Here is a 27735-nt window from a genome sequence, read left to right as displayed (position 1 = left end):
GCTCTCACTGTAAGAAGGTTTTCCCTGTTTAGTTGGAATCACCTTTCTTGTAACTTGAAGCTATTGCACCTTCTGCCACCATGCCCAAGATGGATCCCAGTGTTTCTTCTTCCCAGAACACCCTGCTAAAAACTCTATTTTCCTGTCACCTCACACCTGTTGCCCTGGCAACCTTCCAAATCCTTTTCTCTGGTGGGAAGGTTTCTTGCCTTGTCAATGGCTCTCAATGGCCCTGAATTGTTTCTTAATGGTCCTAGCTTGGCATAGGCTAGCTCCGGAATTCCTCTGCAGCTTGTATTTCTCAACATCCCAAATAATCAAAATCCTACCATTCATTAATTTATAGGGTTTAGGCCCTTCCCCACAAGAATCTATAACATAGCAATAGCAGCAGGTACAGCAACTGAAGCAGCATATCTGATGTGTATTTCTGGTGATTCTCTGCTCTGTTTTTATGCTCTGCACCACAGTGTATAGGTAAGGACAGCAGAAGCCCTGGCTTGCCAACAAGTTACAGAATTTCCTGTTCTTCTCTCCATGAAGTACAACACATGAAAATATTTTAATTATAATAGTTCTTTCTGCTGTGAATGTGACTGCTGTTTGCTTCTGTTTGTTTCTACAATAAAGTGTATTTGTTCTGGAAAAAATAGTTTGAAGTATGTGTTTGGGTAGAAGACAGGGAGAGTCAGTGGCGTCGCATGGGGGGCAGAGGGGCGGGGCCCAGGTGCAAAATTCTGAGGGGTGCAACCAGGTGTCCCCATGACAGGCCGTGTGGCTGAGCTCTTGCCGCAGGGAGGCAACCCCCTCCCGCCAGGGCTGGGGTAGCCCATGTGTGCTCAGCCCCTAGGAGGGAAGGTGCCAGAAGCCGCTGCCAGCGGTGGAGCACAAGCCACTCGCCCGGTCGCACATTCAGCGCCCACAAGAGCAGTCCTGAGCTCTCCCCCTCCAGTGGACATCCAACAAACATCCAATTGCCCCCTCCAGTGGACATCCAACAAACAACATCCAACATACTGCCAAAATCCCACCCACCCACTCCCCACCCACCCCACCAAACAAAATCAAACATACACCAAAATCCCGCCCACTGGCAAAATAACGGCCATTCTCCATCCAGCCCACCATCCACCACACAGCCCACCCTGGAGAACAGACCTCTGCCAGGGACCAGGCCACCCCAACAGTACCCCCTCCCGCCACAGAGGTACCTACCCCAGAGATCCCCCCCCCCATAGGTCTCGGCCTTCACCATCCTACCCAATCCACAATCCATGCCCTTCGCTCATATCTTGTCCGATCCACAATCCCCACCCTCCATGGAGATCTCCCCACCTACATGAAACAGCCCAGTGGGGCCTACAGGGGAGTCTGAAGGGGGACTTTGAGGGCCCATTTAGGGCCTACAGGGGGGTCTGAAGGGAGGCTCTGAGGGCCCATTTCACAGACTAAGCCACAGCAACGTATGGCAGGGCCAGCTAATAATAATAATAATAATAATAATAATAATAATAATAATAATAATAATAATAAATTTATTATTATACCCTGCCCATCTGGCTGAGTCTCCCCAGCCACTCTGGGCAGCTTCCAACAGAAATATTAAAATGCAATAAGCTATTAAACATTAAAAGTCTCCCTAAACAGGGCTGCTAACCAGCTGGCCCACAGCATTCTGCACCATCGGCAGCCTTTGGATGAGCTGCAAGGGAGGCCCTGCACAGAGCACATTGCAGTAGTCTAAACATGAAGTTGCCTCTGGTGATCCAAGCACCAGCAATTGAGGCTAGTATCAATTGAAAGATCTTCATGCAATTTATCTATTCTTTTTTAAGAACCACCCTAGCCAGTGAGCTACATCCCATCTTATTACAGTGGGTGCCTAGCTAATTATTGGTATTTTCTAAGTTTTGAGCTGACACCTATTAGACAGATGGGCCATTTGTCCTGGATACAGTAGATGCTAAAAGCTGCCTTACTCTGTGCCATTTTCCTTACCAACCAAACTAACTTCCCTGTATGGTGATCCTATAACAGGCCACTGGCAGCCAGCCCTCCCCCCCCACCCTGTGTTTAGATCTAATAGGGGGTTATCAGCAACCTTCAATGGTGTTTACTAAGCTTCACTGACCATTGGTGATTGAGGATGCTCCACCCAGGCCAAAGGTTCGATACCCAGAGTCACAAAGGAAAGGTTTTGCCTGCACAGCACAGCCCAAGCTCCTGACTGGCTGAACGCTGTTAATGATGGAGGTGAACCCTGAGTGCGCGAAAGAGAAGCTGCCATTCATGTTGAGGAGATTCCATATTTCTGAAGATTTTGGCTTCCTTCTTCCGAATCCACTGGTAGGAACATGGTGGCTGCATGAGATGCTTGGAGCAGGAGGGGGTTGCTGTCTGTGTGTACAGGGGATTGACATGTATTTTACCAAGTTCAATCACTAATGTCTCATCACAGAATTGTGGGGAAAGGCAGGCTGGGAGGTTGATCTTTGGAGAACAAGGTGGGGGGAGACACAGGGCTGAAACCTGCCCTCTCTACAGTATCTCGCCTCGGCTTTGCAGACTAGGCTGAGTGGATTTAGGGGGGGGGGGTGGACGAATAGGCCGCAGCATATAATCAACTGAACAACTGAATATGGGCCTTTTACAGGGCCATGCCTTTGGGTAGAATAAATGTTATTTCACATAACACATGTGGGTAGGGGAGTTGGGGTTGGGCAAAATTTTACAGAACACGCACATTGGGGAAATGATTGTGTGCAAAACGAACAGGTCACAGGGATAACCCGGGGGGGGGGGGTTGGATGGAGGAGAGGAGGGAAATCACAGGGGTAAGTTGGGGGAGTTAGGGGGAGGAGAGGGGGGGGAGTCACAGGGATAAGCCGGGGTGGGGGGGGGAAGAGGGGGCATAATAGGTCATGGATCAGGACAGAGTTGGGGGATTCACAGGGATGAGGGAGGGGAGGAGTGGGGGAATCACAGGGATACGTCATGGATCGGCACAGGGTAGGGGAAATCACACAAATAACCCACAGCAATGCGTGGCAGGGCCAGCTAGTTTATTTATAAAAATATGGATTTATATAGTTGGTAGAGCATAAAACTCTTAATCTCAGGGTCATGTGTTCAAGACCCATGTTGGGCAAAAGATTCCAGCACTGCCGGGGTTTGGCCAACTCAATTATACATAAAACCAATACAATAAAAACCATATAAAAAGTTAAGAGCAGAAACCAAAGTACTATTGTTGAAATATGTATTCTTTATTTATTTATTTATATCACAGGGCTATTTACAGTATAAAACACATAAATACACAACATAGGGCTTAACACACTTACCTTTCCTCCCTTCCTTCCAGGCACATGTCCATACTTAAAAGCTCTGTGTGCAAGCATGGGTTTATTTTTTTCTTCCCTTAAGCTTTTTGTATGAAAACCCTCTCTTTAGTGTTCAGCCTGGAACAAACATAAATTAAAGTGTGCCATTTGCTCTGATTGAGCTTTAAAGAATGAGTTTTTGTGGGGAAAGCTTTGGAGCAAAAAAGGGAGATGCTTGAAAACAGGGGAGGAAAGGTAAGTGTGAATAAGCCAGGGTTAGGGGATTTAAAAACAAACAAAAAGACTCCACAGACACATAAAAATGAAAGGAAAGAAAGTGAAACTTTATGTAAGAGAATCTGTTGTCTCAGACTGACAGTCCCTCCTCCCTACACACACACACACACACACACACACACACACACACACACACACTTCAATCCATCAAACTTCATGAAACCTTGAAAGAGCTGGAAGGAGTTGTTTGTTGTATTCTTTCCACATTTGTTCAACAATCAATCCTTCATAGAGAATTGTAGCTTTGGTAAGTGAAAAGGGGCTCCAAAGTATTCTCAGCACCCTTAACAAACTACAACTCTCAGAATTCTTTGGGGGAATCCACACCTGGTTTATAGTGGTGTCAGAATTATTTAAATGTACGGTGTGAATGTGGCCAAAGTCCTCAATGGATTGCTTGCATATGGCTGGTGGCTGGTGGTCTTTGCCTTAGAGCAGAGGTCAGCAACCTTTTTCAGCCGTGGGCCGGTCCACTGTCTTTCAGACCATGTGGACTATGTATTTTTTTTTGGGGGGGGGAGAACTCCTATGTCCCACAAATAACCCAGAGATGCATTTTAAATAAAAGCACACATTCTACTCATGTAAAAACACCAGGCAGGCCCCACAAATATCCCAGAGATGCATTTAAAATAAAATCTACACACTGATTCCCGGAGCGTCCGTGGGCCGGATTGAGAAGGCGATTGGGCCACATCCGTCCCACCGGCCTTAGGTTACCTACCCCTGCCTTAGAGGGTCACAAAACAGGCATGCTGAGTAATGTGGGCTGAGGGGTCTTCAGCTCCCCCCAAAAATCAAGGAGGGGGCTGCCCCCCAAAATCCTGTGGCCCCGTTCCTCCTCCTCTCCACCTGTCGCGCAGACTGAAGGAGGCTGAGCACAGAGTCCGGCTCCTTGCCTGATGCTGCTCAGGGAGAAGGAGCCCAACTCTGCTCTCTCCCTGGCATCGTGGCAGCAGGAGTGGGATGCCTGTGCAGCCCGGCCCAGCTCAGCGTGTCAGTGTTCATATGCTAGGCAGGGGCAGGATGCATCCCCAATGTGGGGGGAAGTCAGCACCCCGTCACAAAGTATGCAGGTATGTATTTTACTTCACAGTGAAGTTGGCTGGTCCCTGTCTGGTTTAAAGATTGAAAAACCATAAGAAGGGAGTCAAAGAGCCTTGAAGTTGCCCATCAAGAGTGAGTACCTGGACAGCAGACTGAGCAGGTACACAAGTGACCTGGTCACTAGGGGGAAATGAATTGTATTTCTATTTCAATTTTAGCAGTTATTTCTAAATGTGCACCTACATATATAATTTAGCATATGCAAATTTTGTGAGTCTACATCCTGTTTTTTTTTAGCAATGTATAAGTGCTTGGCCTATGCACAGGCCTGTTTTCATCTTTCTGGCCTATATCAAAACCCACAAAGAACTAGTTTTCCTGATTGATTATAATTGGTTCTTCTTCTTATCAGAAAGATCTTCCTCCTTTCTATAGCCCTTGGATGGAGATCGCTCACAGCCTGCCTCACCTTATTGAGAACCATCAACTTCGCTCACAGGTGAACAAGGTATTGCATTTCCCATCCCATCCCAGGGGGACCTTAGAGGGTTGCAAGGATAAAATAGTGAGGAGGGGAATCACATATGCCACCTTGAGTTCCTTGGTGGAAGTAGTAGGAATATAAATGAAATGCTAGAGAACATACCAGCTAATCAAACTCTGATTTGGCTGTTAGCTTCACTCTTCCTTCTATCTTTTAGGTCAGGCATCCCCAAACTTCGGCCCTCCAGATGTTTTGGACTACAATTCACATCATCCCTGACCACTGGTCCTGTTAGCTATGGATTATGGGAGTTGTAGGCCAAAACATCTGGAGGGCCGCAGTTTGGGGGTGCCTGTTTTAGGTCAAAGTGTCACTTTTCATTATTAGCAATTCATGGACATTTGTGTGCTAATCCTTACATTATTCACCTTGGTTTTTTTTTTAAGAAGTACTATAGATGCAGGTGTGCTTCTTAGTCTGATGCAAATTAAAAGAACCAATTGCTGCAGCCTTTTCTACACAATTATTAAAGGTGCAGGAATCTAGTCCTCTTTCCCCCACCAAGTCACTCTACTTTCAAGCAATGGTTGATAGAATACAATTTAGCTATCTTTAATGTCTTGTTCCAATATGTCCATATATTGCTTCACTTCCTTCAACTTTGTTATTCATTCTTTGTGCAAGAGGAGTGGCAAGCAGGTTCTGTCAGTAGTTGGGGATCTGTGGTGGTTGATTCACACATGCAAAACACCACTCAGTGCTGCAGACATCAAGTGATGAATGTGTGTGCGTGAACCAGCTGGCCTCTAAGTAATTCTGAGCTAGTGGCTTATGGAACTTATGATGGAAAGAAGCAGCAGTTTCACCAACTACCATAACAATATGTAAAGGGGAAAAAAGAAAGCTTCATGTAACCTGTAACTGTCTTAACAGATGCCTCTGCTAAGCAGCCAGTATCTCAAAGGACACAGAGAACTGTATCTAGCCCACTTGGTCCTCAGCTACATCACAATGGGCTACGTTTGGCAGGATGGTGAAAAAGGGACTGCAAAGGTACTGCCCATGCCCATTTAGGGATGTTGAAGAATTTGATCTTCCATACATCCCAAACTCATATGTGGATTGGAAGTTAGGACTAATTCACACCATGCATTTTAAAGGCTATGATGTCACTTTAATCAGTCATGGTTTTCGCCAAAGAATTATGTTTGTTAAGGGTGGAGAAAATTGTTCAGAGACCCCTGTTCCCTTTCCAGGGCTTCAATTCCCAAGGTGGTTTATCAATGTGAACTCTGTGACACCAGGACCTGGGGAAGAGCTCAAAGGAGCATGGTGTCCTCACCAACACTCTCTCTTACCTGGAAGTGGTCAGGTGGGACAAGCAAACTGGGAGATTTTTGAGGCTCCACCTGATCTTCTCTGATACAAAGTGAAAAACAGGGTTGTTGTTATGGAGCTGGGTCCTCTGCTGGTCAGTCTTGGAGTCCAGGCAAATGCCCAAGGAGCTGGCGCTGTCCTTTTCCCAGCTGTTCCTGGGCTCAAGGTTCTAGCTGCTCTGAAACATGACATCATTCATATATTAGAGTGGATTTGTGAAGAGCTTTTATTCTCCCACTTCTTCCAACAAGCTTTGATGGGGAGCAATTGTGTAGCTCACAATTGAATGCTTTGATGGTGTTTCCTGCTTGGCAGGGGGTTGGACTGGATGGCCCTTGTGGTCTCTTCCAACTCTATCATTCTATGATTTTATAGAGCCTGAAAAATGCTGCAGTACTGCATGGGTGAGCCTAAGCTGCACACCTCCTAGTCACTTGGAGGCAGTAGTAATACTGAAAGAATGAATAATTCAACAGCTGTACCCCAGAGTCTGTTGCCTCATCATGTTGCCTCATGATGAGGGTGCAACACTTGGAGCAGGTATGTCTGGCTGGATGTTACAGGATTGCTCCAGTAAGATTGCAAATCAGCCATCAAGGGAACAATGCAAGCACGTTTAGCCCGAAACAGCATTCTTATGATAACAGGTTTAACTAAACAGCTACATCTTTGGTGAGCATGAATTGGTTGGCTTGCTGTCATTTTGATTTCCAGGTCTTGCCACAAAACCTTGCCATCCCCTTCGTGGAGATTTCTCGGGTGTTAGGATTGCCTCCAATCCTGGTTCATGCAGATTTTGTTTTAGTAAACTGGAAGAAAAGAAATCCTTGTGGGTAAGTATAAGAAGGAGGACAGAAAGTTGGTGCCGTCAGACTCAGCTACACTCCCTAGGTCAACTGACACACACAACTAATATGGCTTCATCAGATGAAGGGTGACCAGATGGACAGAGGACGCAGGCGGGCTCCTGCACCTTCGATAGATGCATTGAAGGAATTTCTGCAGGTTTAGCACAACTAAGCTGTTGGATGTTCCATCTACTGCACAACTTTTAAAAACAACAACAGAAAAATAGTATTATTTTAATTTTTTTCACATTTTCAAGTACACATTACAACGTCACAGATTCCTATAGCAATATATTGTTTCTTTGTCTTCAAGTTTGCAAAGTGTACAGAATGAGAGATACAGAGTATTTAATAAGCATTTTTACAGAACAATATATTATGTTATTAAGTTATTGTATTCGTACCATTTAAAACATGGATCTAAGACATCTATTTGATAGCATTTGTTAATCAAATAAAACTAGCCTGTAACAAATATCATGACAATAGCAGTCACTGCTTTTTTTCCCTGGTGTGTTGTACAAACTCCGTATCACTACCCTTCTAATTGCTTGTTTAAGTTTCCAAAATTTAGCTTCAAAATTTACTTCAAACACTTCTTTGATGAAGTTGGTCATGTTTTTTGTATTCATAGTGTGAGTGATTGTCCCAAAAATATTTTTTTAATATGGGCAATACTTTCCAGAGCAGAGCAGACAAGGTGCAGGGGAATAGAGGGTGGGTTCTCTCTCCCCCACTGGTCACCCTAACCCTGTGCATCCAATAATGATTCAAATTTTGAGATGGTAAAGTTTTGATCAGTACCTTGAGAGGGATGGTAGTTTTAAAATTTTCAACTCCTATGTTGTTTTATTCATTGTAAAATATTGCAGGCTTTTGAGAAAAGTACTTTAAATATTGATGAATTGTGCTTTTATATTTTGGGTTGGGTAGGGTTTTGTAAAAAATATTTTTTCAGGCCTATTTAATACAGGGGTGTTTTGTAGACATTTTCCTTCTATTTTACATTTTTAAACTGTTGGTGTTAGATATTTGAATTGTTATCATGTAAGCCACCTCACATGACGCAGGTGGCACTGTGGTCTAAACCACAGAGCCTAGGGCTTGCCGATCAGAAAGTTGGCAGTTCGAATCCCCGTGATGGGGTGAACTCCCGTTGTTTGGTCCCAGCTCCTGCCCATCTAGCAGTTCGAAAGCACATCAAAGTGTAAGTAGATAATAGGTACCACTCCGTGGGAAGGTAAACGGTGTTTCCGTGCGCTGCTCTGGTTTCGCCAGAAGTGGCTTAGTCATGCTGGCCACATTACCCGGAAGCTGTCTGCGGACAAACCCTGGCTCCCTCGGCCAGTAAAGCGAGTGAGTACCGCAACCCCAGAGTAGTCCATGACTGGACTTAATGGTCAGGGGTCCCTAAGCCACCTTAAGAGAGTTCAAATTCAGAAAGGTGGCCTATAAATGTTTTCAATAACACATAATTTGGAGCTGCGATCCTATTGCTAGTTTACTGAGAGTAAGCCAATTCAACTCAATAGGCCTTATTTTTAGTAGACATGTATAAGATTGGCACTGTGGTAACTTCAGTGGGTCTACTCGGAGTAGGGCGAGCATTGAATATATCTCGGGAAGTCTGTAATAACAGAGGAAGTCTCTGTAAGCTGCAAACCAGACGGGGCATTGGGGGAGATTTTGGTTTTCAGGAAAAAAACAGTGCTATCATTTGGACTGGACTTTGCTCAGCAACTGACTCGGATCTTTCTCTTTCCTTTCCATGTGTGTTTGCTGTTGATAACCCAATCTGTCAAAAGGCCTCTAGAAATTGAGTAAGTATTTGGGAAATGATGGTTGCCTTTCTCGTTCAAAGTCTGATTAGATCCCTGAGGTCACTCTTTAGACTGCTTGAAGCTAAACAGCTGCAACAGTAGTTTATATCTGAATGCTTCTCAGAAATATTCTTTCTGCATTTGTGTCTGTATAGATTTATTACATTTTAATCCAAACAAAGGTGCTCAGGCTGAAACAACATTGTGAGTTTTGTGATCTGAATCCAGTTCTCTTTGGTTCCAACCCAATGTTTTTTAACATTACAGTCCACTGGTAGAAAACAGTTTGTGTTTGGCTGTTTTATGGGCACTATGCTCTGCTTAATTTTGTAAGCCAAATTTAATTTTCTAGGTAAGTAAAACCTGTCACCAGACTACATTTCAGATACAATTTTGAGGTGCAGTATTGTTTCTCCACCAGCATTCTGGTGTTAGTCTTGGGTGGAGGGTTTATTTTTAGTATAAGGTAGATAGAAATCTACAACATTACATAGCTGCAATGTAATGCAATTTTGCATTACAATTTTGTAATTTTGCCACCTCATCCTCTCATGGCCTGTTGCTTACACCGACCTCTGCAGCAAAAAAATCTAGTCCCGGGGGGGGGGGGGACTCACAACCCACAGGCCCTCTTTTTGGCCCATGGGGCTGTTTCCCCAAAACCATGCCCCCTGCCCCTCAGCTGACATCATATATCATGGGTAGGCCTGGGGGCTGGAGCCGGCCCAGTTGCCTTCTGGAACTGGCCTGAGGACAGTCCGGGAATTGCCGCATGGATCGGCGTGGATCTGATCGTTTGGGCTGTGCCAGCGCACATATTCAGTGGTGCCTCCTCCCGCCCTCTTCCTGACTTCTCCCTGCCCTGCCTAGAGCTGAAAGGAAGGGGTCTGGGCTTTGTTGCTGCCAGCAGCAGCAGTGTAGGCTCAATTTGGGCTTTGTTGCTGCCAGCCCCTTGTGCGCCACTCATCGTCCTGCCACCACCAGCCCCTGCCGCTCGCAGAACACAGGTAAGCAGCCACCGGGGCTTGTCCAGTGCTGTGGAGAAGGGAGGGGAGAGTTGCTGGGGGGGTGGCTTACCTAGTCCTTTTATTTAAAATGCATCTCTGGGTTATTTGTGGAGTTCGTTCTTTTTCTTTCCCCCCAAAATATAATCCAGCCCCCCACAAGGTCTGAGGGACAGTGGACCGGCCCCCTGCTGAAAAAGTTTGCCGACCCCTGTCATTTATGATGTCAGGTGTGGGACAGTTAAGAGCTGAGGCTGTCAAAATCAGGAATGAATTGCCCAGGTGTCGGCTGGTGCATGGAGAGTTCAGTCTTGCTTGGGTAGCTTCTCCCTCCCCTCCGAGGGAGGTGGGATGACCCACCAGTCAATCAACTGATGTGAGGTGGGGTGTCTTGGACAGACATTTCTCTCTACCTTTGACTTTCATAACAGTCTCCCATGTCCTAGCCCTTAAAATCTAAAATTGTACTGTATTTCCTAGGCTTTCAATTCTGCCTTCCCCACAGGAATCTGGAACCCATCATTTGCTTGCCTGGTGGAGCAAGCCTAAAGGGCTTCATTCTCGTCACTTTTCTGGTTGAGAAAGCTGCTGCACCTGGGATCAAGGTAAGGTCTGTCCCAAATTATTTGGCATCATTTCTTGGGGTGCCTTATGAGCAGAAAGCTGATTAAGTTAGCATTTGAAGACAAATACGGTATACCAAATACACACTTTTTGAAATAATATGCAAACCAAAACATGGGTGTTCTTTGTTCACACTTCTTCAAATTTTGTAATGCACTTCTCCATTCAATGTGTATAAAAATGCATCATATTAGGGGAATATGTGTGCATTAGTAAAAACTAGAAGCCAAAGTATGTTTCTTAGGAGACATTAGCACCCCAATGCTGATGAATTTTCATGAGCTTTTTTTTTAAAGCAAGAAATCTTTATTGCGATACAAAGACAAAACTGTTGCAAAATCTTTCCTGGGGCTAAGACCCTTCTATGGTATCCCATGCAACGATATTCCTTAATTATATAAGTCTTGGGCGTGTCAGTCACCTGCCTGTCCTCAAACTTGCCTCTTTTAAAAAAATATATTTTTATTAAAAATTTCTTGGATTGCAAATGTGCAATGTCTGTTGTTGTTTTTTCCAAATTACATTTCCTACAGATCAGTTTCATTTATTGAGACATTAGTGTTACGTTAGGAAAAAAAGGGGGAGGGGAATTGTGAGTGGGGTGGGGTCGGGTGGCAATGCTTCTATTCTGCTTAGTACAGCATTTCTCAACCGCTGTTCCGCGGCACACTAGTGTGCCGCAAGACGCTGGCTGGTGTGCCGCGACGTGCGGCGACGATAAGGGCAATTTGCATTGTCACGTGCCTGGCGGCCGCCAATAACCAACACTAACCCGCCGGAAAGCAATATTTGGCAAGTGTTTCTTACAGTCATAATTATAATATAGGGCGGCACAGAGTTAAATTTCTTAACTTTTTAAATGGTGGTGTGCCTCGTGATTTTTTTCACAGAACAAGTGTGCCGTGGCCCAAAAAAGGTTGAGAAACACTGGCTTAGTATATGTGTGGGGTTTTGTGTCGGCATCACTTGCGTGGGTTCTCTTTACTATTTGCTTGTATTCCTTTGGTGTTGAGAGAGTTGGCCTACAGTGTGGTTGGTTGTAGTGAAATTTGTTTTCGTGTGTGAGGTGTGCGTATTTTTTGGGATAAGGTTAGCCAGATTGATTCAAATGCTGTTGGCGGATTCTTGTTCTTCTCTTGTTGGGCTGTGATAAAGGGGAACCTTTATAAGAAGAAGGTGTCTTCTTCTATTTGTCCCCATGTCAGTTTCAGTTTGTTGGTTAGTTTTTCTAATAAGGCTGTTTCCCATACTATTTTATACCATTGGTCTATGCTTATTCCTGACAGGTATTTCCAGTGTCTGGCTATGATGCTTCTGACTGCTGAGAGTAGGTGGGTTATAAGCTCTATATAATGTGAGTGGTCATTATGATCTTGGAAGATGTTCAGTAGGGCCAGTTATGGGGTGAGTTCTAATACCTGTTTAGCTATTTTTCATATCTCCTGCAGGACTGTTGTCCAGAAAAGTTGGATTTTAGGGCATTCCCACCACATGTGGAGGTATGTGCCTGTGGAGGTGCATCCTCTCCAGCATTTTGGTGAGGTTCCTGGGCGTCTTAGTGTTAGTTTATGTGGTGTTAGGTGTGAGATTCAGAGTGAGTTCTTCTCTTTCTGCTGATATGGTTTTAAAGGGAGGTTTAGACCACATTCTGGTCCATTAGGTGGAGTTAATCTAATAGTCTATGTTGTCCTCCCATTGTTGTTGTTTTTTGTAAATAAATTTTATTAATTTTCCAATAAAGAGGGAAAAAATCTTAATAATAACAAATCAGGCCAAATATTACCACATTCAAAAACAAAAAAAAATACAGCCAATTATAGAGTCCAAATTAATTAATTTCAATCGGACTTCCCATGTCCATCCTTTATCTTTCTGCTATCTTCTTTGTTACAGTGGTCCCTCGACTTACGAACTTAATCCGTTCCGAATGCACATTCATAGGTTGAAAAGTCGAAAAGCGGTTTCCCATAGGAAAAAAAAATTCGGAAAAATTTGTAAGTAAAAAAAACACGCATTTAAAATGTGTAAGTGTTAGGTTAGAGCCGATAAGTGATGAGGCTCAGCTGTCGGACTTGGCTGATAGCCCGGAACTGGAAGGGAGGCTTGTTTTGACAAGGGCTGAGGAACTGGCTGGGAGGGGTGAGCAAATGGCAGAAACACATCAAACCTCAGAAGAGAGTTTGTCCGAGCCTGTTCCTAGGTCTTTAAGGTTACAAGAACGCAGGAGGGGAGGGTTACAGGATAAGAGGAAATTGCAATACAGACGGAAGCAGAGGGAGGTGTTTGAGCGTAGGGTTAAAAGGAGACGGAATCACGCTAGAGCTAGATGAGTCATCATCTGATTAACTAGTGGCCTTGAGCATGATGCGGCAGTCTGCCTTTGTTTTCTATTTGGAATAAATATCACTATTCACAAAAAGACTGTGTACTGGTCATTGCTGTTGCTTACAGCAAGACAAGGAAACCGCATTTAAAACCGCCAACAGTTTCCGTTCAGATGTAGAAAAATCCATAAGCGTGCAGCCATTTGTCCCGTTCGTAAGTCAAAAACTTCGGATGTCGAGTAATTCGTAAGTCGAGGGACCACTGTACTTCACAATTTTCCACTCCTAATGTTGACAATCTCCTCTCTCGATCAGTCAGTCGCTGATATAACTCTCTTGTTTTATTTTACCATTTATTTTACCATTCCCTATTTCACAGGGGGCTTTTTCCACATTGTTCTCAGTCTTAATATTTTGAAGCACAGTCCTCCTTCAATTACCCCTCCTTTTCTGCTGATTCTTGTTCTAATAGGCTCTGGGCTTCCATCCAAGGCTGAAGTTAATTAGCAACTATGCACTGTCTTTGATCTTTCCAAACCAGCCAATATTTCAAATGTACTGTAGGGGTGTCTTGGCAATCCGTAAGTTACACAAAGATTGTTTCAGTTTCCCCATAAAAACCCACGCCAGCTTTCTGGGGCCCTCGGAGAGCTGGCAGGCATCCAGAGTTTCTGTAAAGTACACCCCTTTTGTAAGTCCAATAAAAAAACCTCCAATCTCCTCCCATTAAAGGAGACTTTTTTCTGATCATATCCTTTTTTTCTGCATCAGAGCTTCCCGTCACCATCTTCTCTTCTCAGCCTGAGCTAATCTGATCATATCTGATCTTACTCTGCCAATTTTGATCAGGGCTCTCCACTGAAGACTGCGATAATGCCAATACTTCCAATTATTTTACGCCTCCTGTGTTTCCTTTGGATAATTCTTTCTTGGTGAGTTACAGGTAAGTAGCCTGTTGGTCTGACGTAGTCGGAATCCAGATTGGAATAGGTAGGTTTGGAATAGGTAGGTTAATTTTAGGGTGTGTGTGTGAACATTTTGATCATGGCTATTTTGTCTGACAAAACAAAATAAATAAATACCTTCCAGTAGCACCTTAGAGACCATTAGTTTGTCATAGGTATGAGCTTTCGTGTGTATCTGAAGAAGTGTGCATGCACACGAAAGCTCATACCTATGACAAACTTAGATGGTCTCTAAGGTGCTACTGGAAGGATTTTTTTTATTTTGTTTTGACTGCGTCAGACCAACACGGCTACCTACCTGTATTTTGTCTGAGAGAGTGAAGTTGGTGTTGTTCCATCTCTTTAGGTTTTTGTTGATTTGTCACCAATTGTGGAGGTGTAATTTGTTGAGATTTCTGGTTATTTGCACCGCTAGGTATTTGAACTTGGTGCGGTAAAGTTTTATCTTGGTGATGTTAATGAATTCTTTTTGGGTATGTGTTGAAGCACATAGCCTCAGACTTTGTGTTGAGTTCTCTGATTGCTGTGTGGGTTTTTCCCCCAAATAATTTTTATTAATTTTCAAACATTTTAACACAAAAACAAAAAAGCAAAAATAAAACATAATCAAAAGAGAAAAAAGAGAAAAAAGAAAATAACATATCAATTCATTACATTAACTTGACATTGTGGACTTCCTCGATTCCCCCCACACTGGGTCCATTTATTAAATCTAAATTAAGCAATTTTCTTTTGTCATCTTAAATATAAACTCTAATTCTTCCTTTAGCCCCACAATTTATACCCCAATTTTTTTCCATACATTCAAATGTTATTTCTTCTATCATACCTGTCACAGGCGGGGTAGCGGCTACTCTAGAGTAAAGACGCCTCACGACGTTGCCTTTTCATGCTTTTATTTAGTGAAAGCTATTTACAGTGCAGAGTCAGTACTATGTACATGTTGTCAGTCTGGTTCAGAACCTCCGAATGGGGGTTCCCGCGTTTTCCTCCAGCAAAGTAGCCTGGGAACATTGAATCTCCGCCCCCGCCGCTTTTTACGCAGTTCCGGCGTTGGCGGGAGCGGTCTTCTGGTCGCGCTTTCCCTGCTTCCCATTTCCTCTCCTGAGCGGAGCAGTGGCTCTGATACCTTACCTGAGCCATGCCATCTACTTCCTGATTCCCCGCTTGAGACATTCCCCTCCCTGCTCCCACTGGCGCTGGGAGATGAGCTTGAGCTTAAGAGGGGAGGAGGCTGCCTGTAGCTGCTCTCCCTCACAATACCTTTTACCACATTTATCTAATTCTACCTCCCTTCCCCTGGATCTCCCAGATGTATCAACCAGCTCCATTAAACGTTCCAGTTTCGGACCATCTTAATCAATCAGAAAATAACCCATTGTTACTCCTTACCCTATTTCCACTCTTTCACCACCTGTCCACCACTCTCCCTTCTTTGTCCCCTGCCGCCCCCTCCCATTTTCTAACTGTAGCACAGTACCATCTAGCTTTCCAGCCCCATCTCAATTTCCCCCCCAGTTAAGCTCAGGCCCCAGCATGGATCCTGCCCCCCCCCCTCTCTCTCTCTCTCTCTCTCTCTCTCTCTCTCTCACTGGGAGGACATTATTCCATGCTGGTTCTTCTTTGAGGACTCCTTGAATCAAGCACAAGTTTTGCTCCCCCTCTCCCACTGGGGGAACAATATTCTGTACATCTTCCTCCTCTTTTTTAAGTTAAGTTATATTGTCCAGGACTGATAGGTCTTCCTCCTCTTCTGCAAAATCATTTACAATGCCCCCAGATGATGCTTGTTCATCTTGCTGCGATTGTCTTATTTTGCAAATCTCTATATTGCTCTGCTGCAATTCATCTCTCACGTCCAAAATCAGTTCCAGGAGTTTTTGATAATCCACAAATAATCCAAAAAGTCTATAGAGCCAGATGATGTTGTGTCTACTGACATCCTGTTTGTCTCAAATTCCATGGGAGCTGCAGAAATTTCAATGCAGGAAGTGGCGCTGTTAGTATTTCCAAACCTCAAAAACAAAGTTTACGTCTGATCTGGTTCTCAACTCTCATTTTTAATTCTTATTCATATTTTTAAAATCTTGTGTCCATTTCTTAAAAGAGCATTATCAAACTTCTTGTACAGTGGTACCTCGGTTTACAAACACAATTGGTTCCAGAAGTCTGTAATGGAAAGTGGATTAATCCGTTCCAGACGGTCCGTGGAGTACTTAAACTGAAGCGTACTTAACCTGAAGCGAACTTTCCCACTGAAAGTAATGGAAAGTGGATTAATCTGTTCCAGATGGCTTCGCAGAGTACTTAAACTGAAAATACTCAAACCGAGGCGTACTTAAACCGAGGTATGACTGTACACAGCCTTATATTTGCTCTCTCTTCAAAGTTAACAGTTCTCAGCCTCAAAGAGGTAAACAAATTCCTTCCTTTTGTGATGTCATAATGGCAGCTGGCTGATCCCTCCAGGGACCCGACTCCAGTTCCAGGGGGGCTTCCCCCAGTCCAAATTAAAAATTTCACAGGGATTTTAATGTCATCAATCCTTCTCCCCTTTACCCTGCCTCAGGGGGAAGGTTTTACAACCAATCCTTGGAAGTTGTTAAAGTCCTGTCAAACTCTCCATCTGCAGGCAAGTTAACTGCGTCGCTGTTCTCTCAATGGGGGAGACCGACTTCCTATTTAAATCTCCTCCTGTGGCCAATTCTTTTCAATTGATTTTTTTTTAAAGATTCTTTCTGTTACTCATGGTGTCCAATGTATTTCAAATCCTTTTTTGTGGAAAAATCCACCACTCTCCGTTGCCGGCTCGGAACTTGGAGCAGTAGTCTCGAAAGTGGCGCCCACAACTGCAACTCCACTCTAACTCGGAGCTCTCAAAGAGAGCTTACTGGTGGGCAGAGGAGTCACCTTAGGGCACAGCTGAGCTCTCATGCCCCCAGAAAGCTCAATCTCAGGTTATTTTGGGGGGCCGTGTTGCTCTCGCAGCTCTCCCCCTCCCTCACAGGGCCAGGAACCTCGACGCTTGAGGATTCCCTGCCGATCAGCGCTGGTGGTAGACCGGAAGTCTCCTGATTGCTGTGTTTATTGGGTCTGGTGTTGTAACCATTAGGCAGCGGAGCAGCAAGTTTGGGGCTTCCCTCTTTTTTCTCCTTTCTCTTTCTTCCTTCTCCTCTCCGCCTTCTCCCTGCATTGGCTCTGGGGGTTTCATAGCCCCGGAGCACTGCTGGGCAGTTGGCCTGGTGGTTGAGTGCTCTCGCTCCCAGGTCAATTTGGGTCATGGGGGGGTGGGTCAGCGGTTCCCCCAGTTGACGCACCGGTTCCCCCTCAGCAGTGGCACCAACCATTTTGCCTTGCCAGAAGTCCTCATATGATGTGTCTTGTGCCATTAAACCAATCACGCAACATTAATTCCCTACTAATAAATCTACAACACTTAAAATATAAATCCAGGAACATTAAATGAAATCCCGGGACAGTCTGAGGACAGATTTTGTCCAGGGACAGATTTGTGAATCCGGTGACTGTCCCTGGGAAACGGGGACATCTGGTAACCATAGTCTACAGCAGGCATAGGCAACCTTGGCTCTCCAGATGTTTTGGAACTATAACTCCCATGATCCCTGACCACTGGCCCTGTTAGCTAGCGATCATGGGAGTTGTAGTTCCAAAACATCTGGAGAGCCAAGGTTGCCTATGCCTGGTCTAGAGCAATCTTCAGTGTCCACTTCTATGATTCTCATTTCTGTGCTTTCTGTTTCCAAGTAGCTTACCAGTTCAGCCAATTTATTATTCACACGTGTGTTTTCTCTCGGTACTGCTCTACTATTCTTTCTTGCATTTGGTTCTTGTTCTCTAGAGTTCCCACTTTGGAGGTCAGGTCACTGATTATTACCTGCAGGGGAGACACTGTGGTCTTCAGTAGTTCTTCTAATCTGAGTTCCATTTCCTTCAGGTCTCTTTTTGTTGTTGGGTTGTTGTAATTTGGGTGTGTGTGTGTGTGTGTTGTGCTCTCAGTGCTGTTCACCATCTCCCTGGTTGGTGCCATCTCAATCTTCCTGATGCTCTTGGTTTGAGATCTGTGTGGAGTCCTTTTGGTGTGGAGCATGTTACGGTTAGGAGTTGTGGTTGGTGGTGGTTTCTGGGTGTTGTTGGGTTGCTGAACTGAACAGGCATTGTTGATTGGTGGCTTTTACCACCAATTGTGGATTAGATGGCCATTTTGTCACGTCTCGGATGTGTTTTAAGGGCTTCTCTGGGGTTTCCATAGTTGTCTCAGGGGTCTGCAGACAGACAAGTAGACCAACAGACAAACAGTTAAAGGATTAACAGGCAGAGATGCAATAGACTCATGGGGTGGGGCCAGAGGGAGTATGGGGGTGTTAATTGTGGACACCCCTGTGCGCACAGTGGGGGTGGGGAGTGGGTCCATTTAAGGGTGGGAAATGAGGTTAGAGAGTTAAACATTTAAGACTGGCAGGGTTATGTTCAGGAACCAAACCAAACCAAAGACAAAAAGGAGAGAGGAAGAGGAGGAAAAAGAAGGGATAAAAAAGGAGGGAAGTTAGAGGAAAATATAAAGAAGAAAAAATGAGAGAGAGAGAGAGAGAGAGAGAGAGAGAGAGAGAGAGAGAGAGAGAGAGAGAGAGAGAGAGAGAGAGAGAGAAGGGGGAAATAGTAACAGTAATACAGTAATGATAAAGAATTGCAATGGTGGTCCAAGTTATAGTATGAGGTGGGGGGGTTACTATTGAAAGTGGGTAGGTCTGTGATTTTTATTATTTTTATTATTATTATTTGTTGGAGGAAAAGGAGATAAAAGATAAAAGAAAGGAGAGAAGAAGGAGGTGGTAGGAAATTTAAGAGTTAAGAAAGAAGGAAAGAGAAAGCAAAAAAACAACAAAAACCACAAAACCAAAAAAAGAAACCGAAGATCTTGAGGTGGTAGTGCCTGGTAGTATATATGTACTATCAAATGATAAAAATAAAAATAAAAATAATATATATGTAGAAACCCCCTTTGAGAGGGGGGAAATAAAATTGTATTGTGTGTGTGTGTGTGTGTGTGTGTGTGTGTATTGCCTTTAAAGAGAAAAGGGGGAAAGGAGGGAAAGGAGGGGGGAAGGGAGAGGAAGGGAGTACCAGTAGTTTTGTTTTAAAAGAGGCTGATGGTAGTAATGACGGTAGTAAAGGACTCCCCCCAAAACAACAACAACAACAACAACAACAACAACAACAACAACAACAACAACAAACGAACAAGAGCTCTGTGCTGCCATGGCGACCGCCATCTTGCCTCGCCAGAAGTCCATGAGCCTTAAAAAAAAAATACCTCAGATCGTAGCAAAACTGTGAAGTCAAGTAAAATGAGAAACTGCAGAAAGTTGTGCCATCCAAAAGGGTGGGTGTGTTTACCCTCCCCCCCCCCCGTTTAGATTATCCAAGCCTTTTTTGCCTGCAAATGTCCTAGGTGAATAAGGGAGCTGTTATTGCAGTCTTGGTGTATGCTCACCCACAACATCATTGGGCAGGTGTGGATACACACACTCCATTGCTAGAAATGCTCCCTGTTTGTTTTCATCTGTTTTCAAATGGACACAGGCCACATTCACACCATATACTATACAATTTTAAACAGGCATGGCTTCCCCCAAAGAATTATGCAATCTTTAGTTTGTTAAGGTTGCTGGGAGTTATTAAGAGACTAGAATTCAGAACTAGAATTCCCAGAATGGTTTTACACTCTGTTATGTACTAAGCTTGGGTTGCCTAATGTCTCTCAGCACTCTTAAGCCAGAGCTCTCCGAAATCTTTGGGAGAAGCCATGACTGTTGGCATCATAGAGCTTTAAATGGATGGATGTGAATGTGGTCTTACTGCAGGCCAATGCAGAATCAAACTGCAAATAATCTTTTGTTTTTGGAATGAAGCTAGTTTCTCAAGAAACGCTTTTCAGGGGCAAAACAATGTGCAATGGATCTCTGTTGTGTGTGGATTGCATAGAAAGCACAAGTGCTCAGTTCACTTTGATTCCAAAATGAAAAGTCTGTATCCAACCCCTCTCTGCTTCCTACAGGCAGTGTCACAGGTGGTTAATGGCATGCTTCAGCCTGACAATAGAATCCTGGAAGAAGCACTACAGGATGTGGCAAGCAGTCTCAGAGACATGGCCAGGGTGTTGAAGAAAATGCATGGTAAGCTTGATATTTCCCACTTTCATTCACAAACTATTGTTCAGCCATTCATAGCACAAGGACAGAAAAGGTAGAAAGCACAAAAGTGATATGAAGAGTTTGGATTTGATATCCCGCTTTATCACTACCCAAAGGAGTCTCAAAGCAGCCAACATTCTCCTTTCCCTTCCTCCCCCACAACAAACCCTCTGTGAGGTGAGTGGGGCTGAGAGACTTAAAAGAAGTGTGACTAGCAGCTGCATGTGGAGGATCGGAGACGCGAACCCAGTTCACCAGATTATGAGTCTACCACTCTTAACCACTACACCACACTGGCTCTATACACTCTAAAACGGGAGTAGCAAATGTAGGGCCCTCCAGATGTTGGACACAACTCTCATCATCCCTGACTATTGCCCATGCTGGGTGGGGTGGATGGGAATTGGAGACCAAAGACCCCTGGAGAGCCACAGGCTGGCTATCTAAAAGACATCAGCTGTGTGTGTAGACTATGATTGTGCAGAAATATGGAAAAGTCTCATGATGTGTTCCTGACAACAGAATTCAACTTCCTGAGAATATTACTGCCCTGTGAAAAAGAAAGTGTTGAATCTGCTACTCAAAGTAGTTCTATTGAAATGAATGAACCTAAGTTAGTAATGGGTTTGCTCTGAGTAGAACCAGCACTGGATATGATCGGCAAGGGAGACCCCATTGGTAATGCAGCCACTGGGGGTTGCCTGCTTGGCAGTGACCTGTGACATGACGTTCTTGGTGGAACGTTCACTTGTGGAATGCCCTTCATAGTGAGGTCCCTCATTATTAGCTTTCAGGAGAAATTTTAAAACACTTCTGTTTACCCAAGCATTTGAGAGCTGAAAGTCCTGCCCCTGGCACCCCTGAAATTATTAATTTGAGAATAGGAGCAGGTTTTTTTGGCATTTTTAGAATATTGTTTTCAACTGTTTCAATAGATTTCACTGTCTTGTTTTGGTATTGATGTGTTTTCTGCATGGCTCCTTTGGAGAAAGGGTGTGATATGAAATTTAATAAAATATAAAATAAACAAATAAACTGACTTCACCAGTTTTGTAAATGTGAAATTTATTTTTGATCCAGTTTTGTTTTTGTCTTCATGCTTCCCTTCCTAGATTACGTGGATCCTGCAATATTCTACGGTGTGATACGGATCTTCTTTTCTGGGTAAGTACAGCATGTATACTTTTTGCTCTCCAAACATTTTCCAAGCAGGAGTAGAGGACAAGCAGGGGTACACCCTTGAGAAAATCCACACTCTGGGAACAGCCACACTGCAGTCTCATCCATGCTGTTCTTATTCCTTTATGCATTTCGTTCCATTTATGCATCATTTCCTGTAAAATAAGTTGAGGTGATTCCACAGTGAAAACATCAAGGATAACTTATTTCATTTATGAATTGCTTCCCACAAGGCATCTTGAAATTTAAAATGCAATAAAAGCCTATGCAAAACAATTGTATGCATTGTATAATAGCGGCTAAAACATTAAAACAACAACACATACATAAAATAAATTCAAATCAATTACAGATACTAACTGGGATAAAAAAATCTCAACCTAAAAGGCTTGTTGAAAGAGGAATGTCTTTAACAGGCCCCAAAAGACTGACGAATGCCACCGGATTCTTCCTCTTCCCTGCTAGAAAGGGGAGTTGAAAATTTCATCCCAGTGGCCTCAGTGACCCCAAACATCCAAATCACTGAATTTATTTATTTTTAAATAATTTTTAATAATTTTCCATTAAGAACATCCAATTTATAACAAATCAAATCATAATCCAATTCAAAAAATAAAACAACCAAATTGTTAATTATTAAATTTCACACGGACTACCCATATTCTGGACCTCTGAAGAACTGATCTCAGATAGTTATATTTCTGCCCTCTTCTTGTCCTCAGTCCCTGACTGATCGATTCTCAAACATGTTAAACAATCATATATCCTTTCATCTGTCAGGTACAGTTTAATTTGTATATATATATATATATTTCCCATTGTTGGTTTGCCAGCACAGCTTTTCCTGGCTGTTCAGTCTGGCCTGTGTCCAAGCCTGCCGTTTGAAGTTTTATGGCACAGAAATGTTACATTTTTCTTGCCAATCTCAAACCATTCCCTTCCAACAGAGATTGGCTCAATACATCAGGGCAAAAGAGGTTGGACTGGGTGAGGGCAAAAGAGGTTGGACTCACCCAGAACTCAGTCATGTCAACATCCTTGTGAGAGACCCAGCTGTAAGCTGTTACCCTAATGGAGTGGAATGCAGGGAGAGGCCCTTGAGTCTTAAGGGCCAGCCCAGGGGAGAGGAGGAGGCTTTAAACCTCCAAACTGCTAGCAATTACTAGATGGAAATATCACATTCCCAGGGGCTCCGAGACCAGGAGTGGCTGTGGTGGCTGCCTAGAGCAGTGGTTCCCAACTGGGGTCCTCAAGATGCCAAGCCTCTGGCCCGCCGGAACCGGCGGAACTGCCGCCGCCGGTGCGCGGGCGCCAAGCGAGCCCGGTGGATCAACCAGGGAGCCGCTGAAGGCCCCCTGGCGACCCCACCGGACCGAGGCTGAGTGCGCCCGGCCGGAGACTCGGCGGAACCCCTGGGCCTAGAGGCCCGAAACCGCCTTCCAGGCCGCAGACACCGCGGCGACCGCATGGGCGTCGGAAACGTCCAGCAGAGCAAGCGAGGAGCCGCTGAGGCCTCCTGCAGGCCCGCCGGGCCGATGGCCGAGCGGAGCTCCGTGGCCCGAGACCTCCCACCGCGCAACGATCCTGGGGGGCCTGCCTCGCGACTGCAGTCGCCATCACCCCTAGCTGCCCAAGAGGGGGAAGGAGCCCCCCCCAAGTGAAGGGCCCCGATCCCGCAGCTCCTGCGCGCCACACGGGGAGCCTCGTGGGGACCCGAAGAACAAAGGCCGCACTGAACCTGCTGGCACTGGCGCTGCTACCGCCGCAAATACAGCCACCCCCAGAGGAGGAGAAAAGAAGAGGGGACGACAGGGAAGAGAGGGCCCCACCACCACCCTCAACCCAGGTGAAAGGGTAGAAACCTCCCCCCCTCCAGAGGGAAACCCCCCGACCCCCGGACGGCCATCACACCACCGCCGCCACAGCCACCACCACACCCACGCCCCCCCCAGAAGGATAAAGAAAAGAGGAAAACAACTGAAAAATAAATAAAACCACTTTTTAATTTTAGGATTAGGAATTAATGGGGGTCCTTGTCACAATAGCGGCTCGATGAGGGGTCCTCGAGAAAATTTTGTTGGGAACCCCTGGCCTAGAGGAGTCAAAAAGGAAAGGGAGGGGAGAGGAGGCTGATGAAACACCCCACGAGGGAGGTGAAAAGGGGTGAAGGGCTGCTGGCTCTGCAGGAAAGGGGTGACATAACAGGGCTTCTGAGGCTCCGAGTGTGTTTCCCCACAGGGAAGCTGAAGAAAGAATGTAGTCAGCCAAGGGAAAAAGAAAGAGCATTTTCGGCAGAACATTCATTTTTATTGCCGCAATTCTTCCTAGCAGGGAGAGGTTAATACTACTCCATATTTCCATACTTTTTCATAATTGTCTTTATACACATTTATGTTTCTTGTTGTTAACCATATCCCTAAATATTTTACTTTTTTATTAATTTCTATCTTTGCACCAAATCTTTTTTCTCTTATTCTTTTAAGTTTTTAACTAATAATTTAGTTTTATTTCTATTTAATTTAAATCCTGCGATCATGAACTTTTAGACCACCGCCTCGCCGACATGGGGATTTGGGGCACAGTCCTTCAATGGCTGCGCCTGTTCCTTTTTGGTTGGGGACAGAGGGTGGTGCGGGGGGGGGAGAGCTATTGCACTACTCCTTGGTGTGTACACACAGGGTGCAATCTCTCCCCGATGCTTTTCAACATCTTTATGCGCCCCCTGCCTCTGCTTGTCTGGAATTTTGGTTTGGGTTGCCATCAGGATGCTGATGACATCCAACTCTATCTGTTGATGGACAGCCATCCTGGCTCGGCCCCAGACACACTGATCAGATGTTTGGAAGCTGTGGCTGGATGGCTATGTGGGAGCCAGTTGAAGTTAAATCCTTCCAAGACAGAGATCCTTTGGCTGGGTTGGGACGATATGGGGTTGGGGGGGCAACTCACATCCCTTGCTGGGGCGCATTAATGCCAGTGCTTTTTGTCAAGAGTTTGGGTGTAATCTTCAATACCTCCCTTTCTATGGAGACGCAAGTTGCAGCTATAACAAAGGCAGCATTTTTCCATCTCCACCAAGCTAAGCAGTTGGTCTCTTACCTCTCTCACCCTGACCTCGCCACTGTGATCCATGTGACGGTCACCTCCGGGCTTGATTATTGTAACTCACTCTATGTGGGGCTGCCCTTGAAACTGACCCAGAAACTCCAGCAGGGGCAGAATGGAGGGGCAGAGTGAGACTCCTTGCAGGGTCACGGGATCATATTCACCCAGTGTTATACCAGCTGCACTGGCTCCCAGTGGAGTACAGGATTAGGTTTAAGCTGCTGGTTTTGACCTTTAAAGCCCTATACGGCCTAGGACCCTCGTACCTATGGGACCGCCTCTTCTGGTATGCCCCACGGAGGACCTTACAGTTTGCTAACAACACTTTGAAGATCCCGGGCCCCAGGGAAATTAGACAGAGCCTTTTTGGCCATGGCCCCGGCTTGGTGAAATGCTCTCCCACAAGAGACTAGGGCCCTGCGGGATTTGACATCTTTCCACAGGGCCTGCAAAACGGAGCTGTTCTGCCAGGCCTTTGGGCAGGATGCAGTTTGAATTACTTTCCTTTGTATAAAACAAGCCTGAAGGTCCTTGTATGATCAGTGGAAACAGTTGGTCCTGGCAAGTATTAACCACTCTGAATTCCAACCTGATAATTGCTACCTCCCCAGATTTTAACTTGTCTGAATTAATTTTAAGATGTATTTTAATTAATTTATGTCTGTTTTTATGCATATTGTGTTGTTAGCCGCTCTGAGCCCAGCCTCGGCCGGGGAGGGTGGGATACAAATAATTTATTATTATTACTACTACAATTACAATCTAGTATTATTACTACTGCTTACTGGATCTACCATGCAGCTCCTTGAGATGCAATCTCTCCCTGCCTTTACTTCCTTTTAGATGGAAGGACAACCCTGCCCTGCCAGAAGGGCTGATCTATGAGGGGGTCTCTGACAAGCCTCTGGTGTACTCTGGGGGGAGTGCAGCACAAAGCACCACACTGCACACCTTTGACGAACTTCTCGGAATCCAGCATAGTAGGGAAAGCAGTAAGTCTGTTGCTTTGATGAACTGGAGACATACTTGCTCTGCATGTGGTTTGTGTAGGTGGCTGTGGCAGGGCTGTCCCAAGACATTTTGGCACCGGAGGCGAACCACAAAATGCTGCACCTCTGCCCCAGGGAAGAAGGAATGAGTGAAGATCTGCATTAAGAACAAGAGTAGGGGGATCAAATCAACCTTACCTGATAGTTGAAGTGGGACTCAAACTACATCATGGGTTGGGGAGGTGGGAAGGGGCCCACTCTGAATCATGCCTGGCAGGTGCAGACCCCAGAAGACCCCAGAGGACAGCTGCAGCCAGTTCCTTACTAACCCTAACCCAGGGGCCACTGTAGAGGCAACACCGTCGAGGGGGCGTGGGTGCCCTGGTGTGCACATGCTACATCACCCCGCCACGTGCACTTGTGACGTTACCAAGGTGGGGGTGTGATAACATAGTACACACACGCCATGGGGCATGAAGATGTAGTGCGCTCCCCCCCCCACGGCATGTGTGTGGAACCTGCGTGATTGTGCCCCAGGCACCTGAAGTTGTGGGGGCAAGCCGGTACTGCTGGATGAAGGGCTGCCAAGGAGGCAACAGCTCCAGCCTCCAAGGAACACATGGCAATGGAGACCAGATCTGTTGCCCCTGTGGATCCTGCTGCCCAAGACAGTCTGAGCCGGCCCTGCTCATGGTCATTTGGGTCTGGAGAAGAGCCTGCATGCCCCTGCCAATCTGCCCAGGATTTCTCACCACTCCAGGCACAGGCATCTTGAAGGGGAAGCATGATCAGGAAGCCTGGCTGCATGGAAACCCACATGTATAGGTGACCAGTCTTCCCTTTTCAATATGCAGTCAATATGCACCTTATAAGCAGAGTGGTGTCAGATGCTGTTGACCACAACTCCCATCACCCCTAGCTCACATAGCCCAATGGTTAGGGATAATGGGCCTTGAAGTTCCAACTTTGGCTACCAATGTAGGAAAGGATCACAGAAAAAAGAGGAGAGAAACACACAGTTTATCCACCTGTGGTCTGAAATGGTATATAGTTCACCAGGTATGGTTTTATCACATGGTGTGTTGTTTGTTTCATCCTGACCTTTATTTCTTACTGGGATGGGGAAAATGTTGAGCCTGCAGATATTGTTGGACTCCAACTCCCATGAGCCTAAGCAGCATGGCCAATGGGCAGAGGTGATGGGAGCTGGAGTCCAGCAACACCCTCATTCCTGCTGCATAACAGTACAATATGTATTTCTTAACACACACACTGTTGAACTAGTCTTAATCCTACTCACTCATCTTCTCTGTGTCCTTTGCTAGCGACATTTTTGCACAGAATGAGGGAGTACATGCCCCCTCACCATCAGGCCTTCATTGAGGAAATCCAATCCCTTCCCCCGCTGAGGAGTCATGTGCTATCCTCTGGCAAGGAGGAACTCTGTTCTGCATATAACATGTGTGTGGCAGCCCTTTCTGACTTGAGGACCTACCACATTGCCATGGTTACCAAGTACATCATTTCAGCAGCTCACAACGCCAAAGCGAAGCCAAGTGAATCCACTTTTCCAAACCCGCCATCTTTCCTGGAAGAGAGAGGGACAGGTGGCTCCGGGGTTCTGAGCTTCCTCAAGAGTGTCCGGAACACGACAAAAGAAGCAATTATAACTTTTTAAAAGCTTGTGCTTTTTCTGCGTTGGGGATTAAGCTAGGATGGCCAATAATGTAGCACTACCCCCCCCCCAAAAAAACCCCCAAATACAAACACGCAAATTGGCACAAACTGTTTCTGTGCTCATTTATATGTATCGGTGGAAAGGTATCTGAAGAAGTGTTCATGCACATGAAAGCTCATACCAATGACAAACCTAGTTGGTCTCTAAGGTGCTACTGGAAGGGATTTTTTATTTTGGGAAGAATATAAATTCAATAAATAAAGTTTAAACCACAAGAGCAAACTTCTAGGGGGTGAGGTCCCTTTGCCCCTAGCATTTTGAGGGGGCTGGGGGCCCCTAAAGTTGATGGGCATTGCCATTCAAATGGTGTTCATGCACCACGTCATGTGGTTGGGGATGGGTGCTCCTAGCTGGCTGCCAGTTTGGGGAAGAGAGAGAGGGGTGGATGGGTGCTCGTCA

General features: G+C 45.3%; 2 protein-coding genes across 5 annotated transcripts in view; both read left to right on the top strand.

Moving 5' to 3' along the window:
- LOC118096848 (disintegrin and metalloproteinase domain-containing protein 2) overlaps positions 1-640 on the top strand; it is a 74783-nt gene extending 74143 nt beyond the window's left edge. Inside the window, exon 21 of the mRNA XM_035139127.2 lies at positions 471-640. Within this exon, the coding sequence (XP_034995018.1) occupies positions 471-477 (7 nt within the window). The 3' untranslated portion in view covers positions 478-640. The remainder of the gene's footprint in view (positions 1-470) is intronic.
- Positions 641-1766: 1126 nt separating this feature from the next.
- LOC118097138 (indoleamine 2,3-dioxygenase 2) lies at positions 1767-27735 on the top strand. Of its 4 annotated transcripts, XM_035139800.2 has the most exons (11): positions 2223-2346; positions 4717-4827; positions 5080-5175; positions 6085-6204; positions 7243-7361; positions 9182-9196; positions 10706-10805; positions 20190-20307; positions 21438-21489; positions 25453-25601; positions 26924-27735. In XM_035139800.2, the coding sequence occupies exons 3-11, from the start codon at positions 5110-5112 to the stop codon at positions 27274-27276; spliced, it is 1092 nt and encodes a 363-aa protein (XP_034995691.1). In that variant the 5' UTR covers positions 2223-2346; positions 4717-4827; positions 5080-5109; the 3' UTR covers positions 27277-27735. The 4 variants fall into 4 exon arrangements, with proteins under 4 accessions (XP_034995690.1, XP_034995689.1, XP_034995691.1 ...); XM_035139799.2 differs by lacking the exon at positions 4717-4827 and having other exon boundaries at positions 1767-2346; positions 5080-5166; XM_035139798.2 differs by lacking the exon at positions 4717-4827 and having other exon boundaries at positions 1769-2346; positions 26924-27734.

The sequence above is a fragment of the Zootoca vivipara genome, chromosome 15 (assembly GCF_963506605.1).
Source record: "Zootoca vivipara chromosome 15, rZooViv1.1, whole genome shotgun sequence".
In the NCBI taxonomy this organism is placed as follows: Eukaryota; Metazoa; Chordata; class Lepidosauria; order Squamata; family Lacertidae; genus Zootoca; species Zootoca vivipara.
Note: the sequence above shows the minus strand (reverse complement) of the source record. Positions and strands in the feature narration are given on the sequence as shown.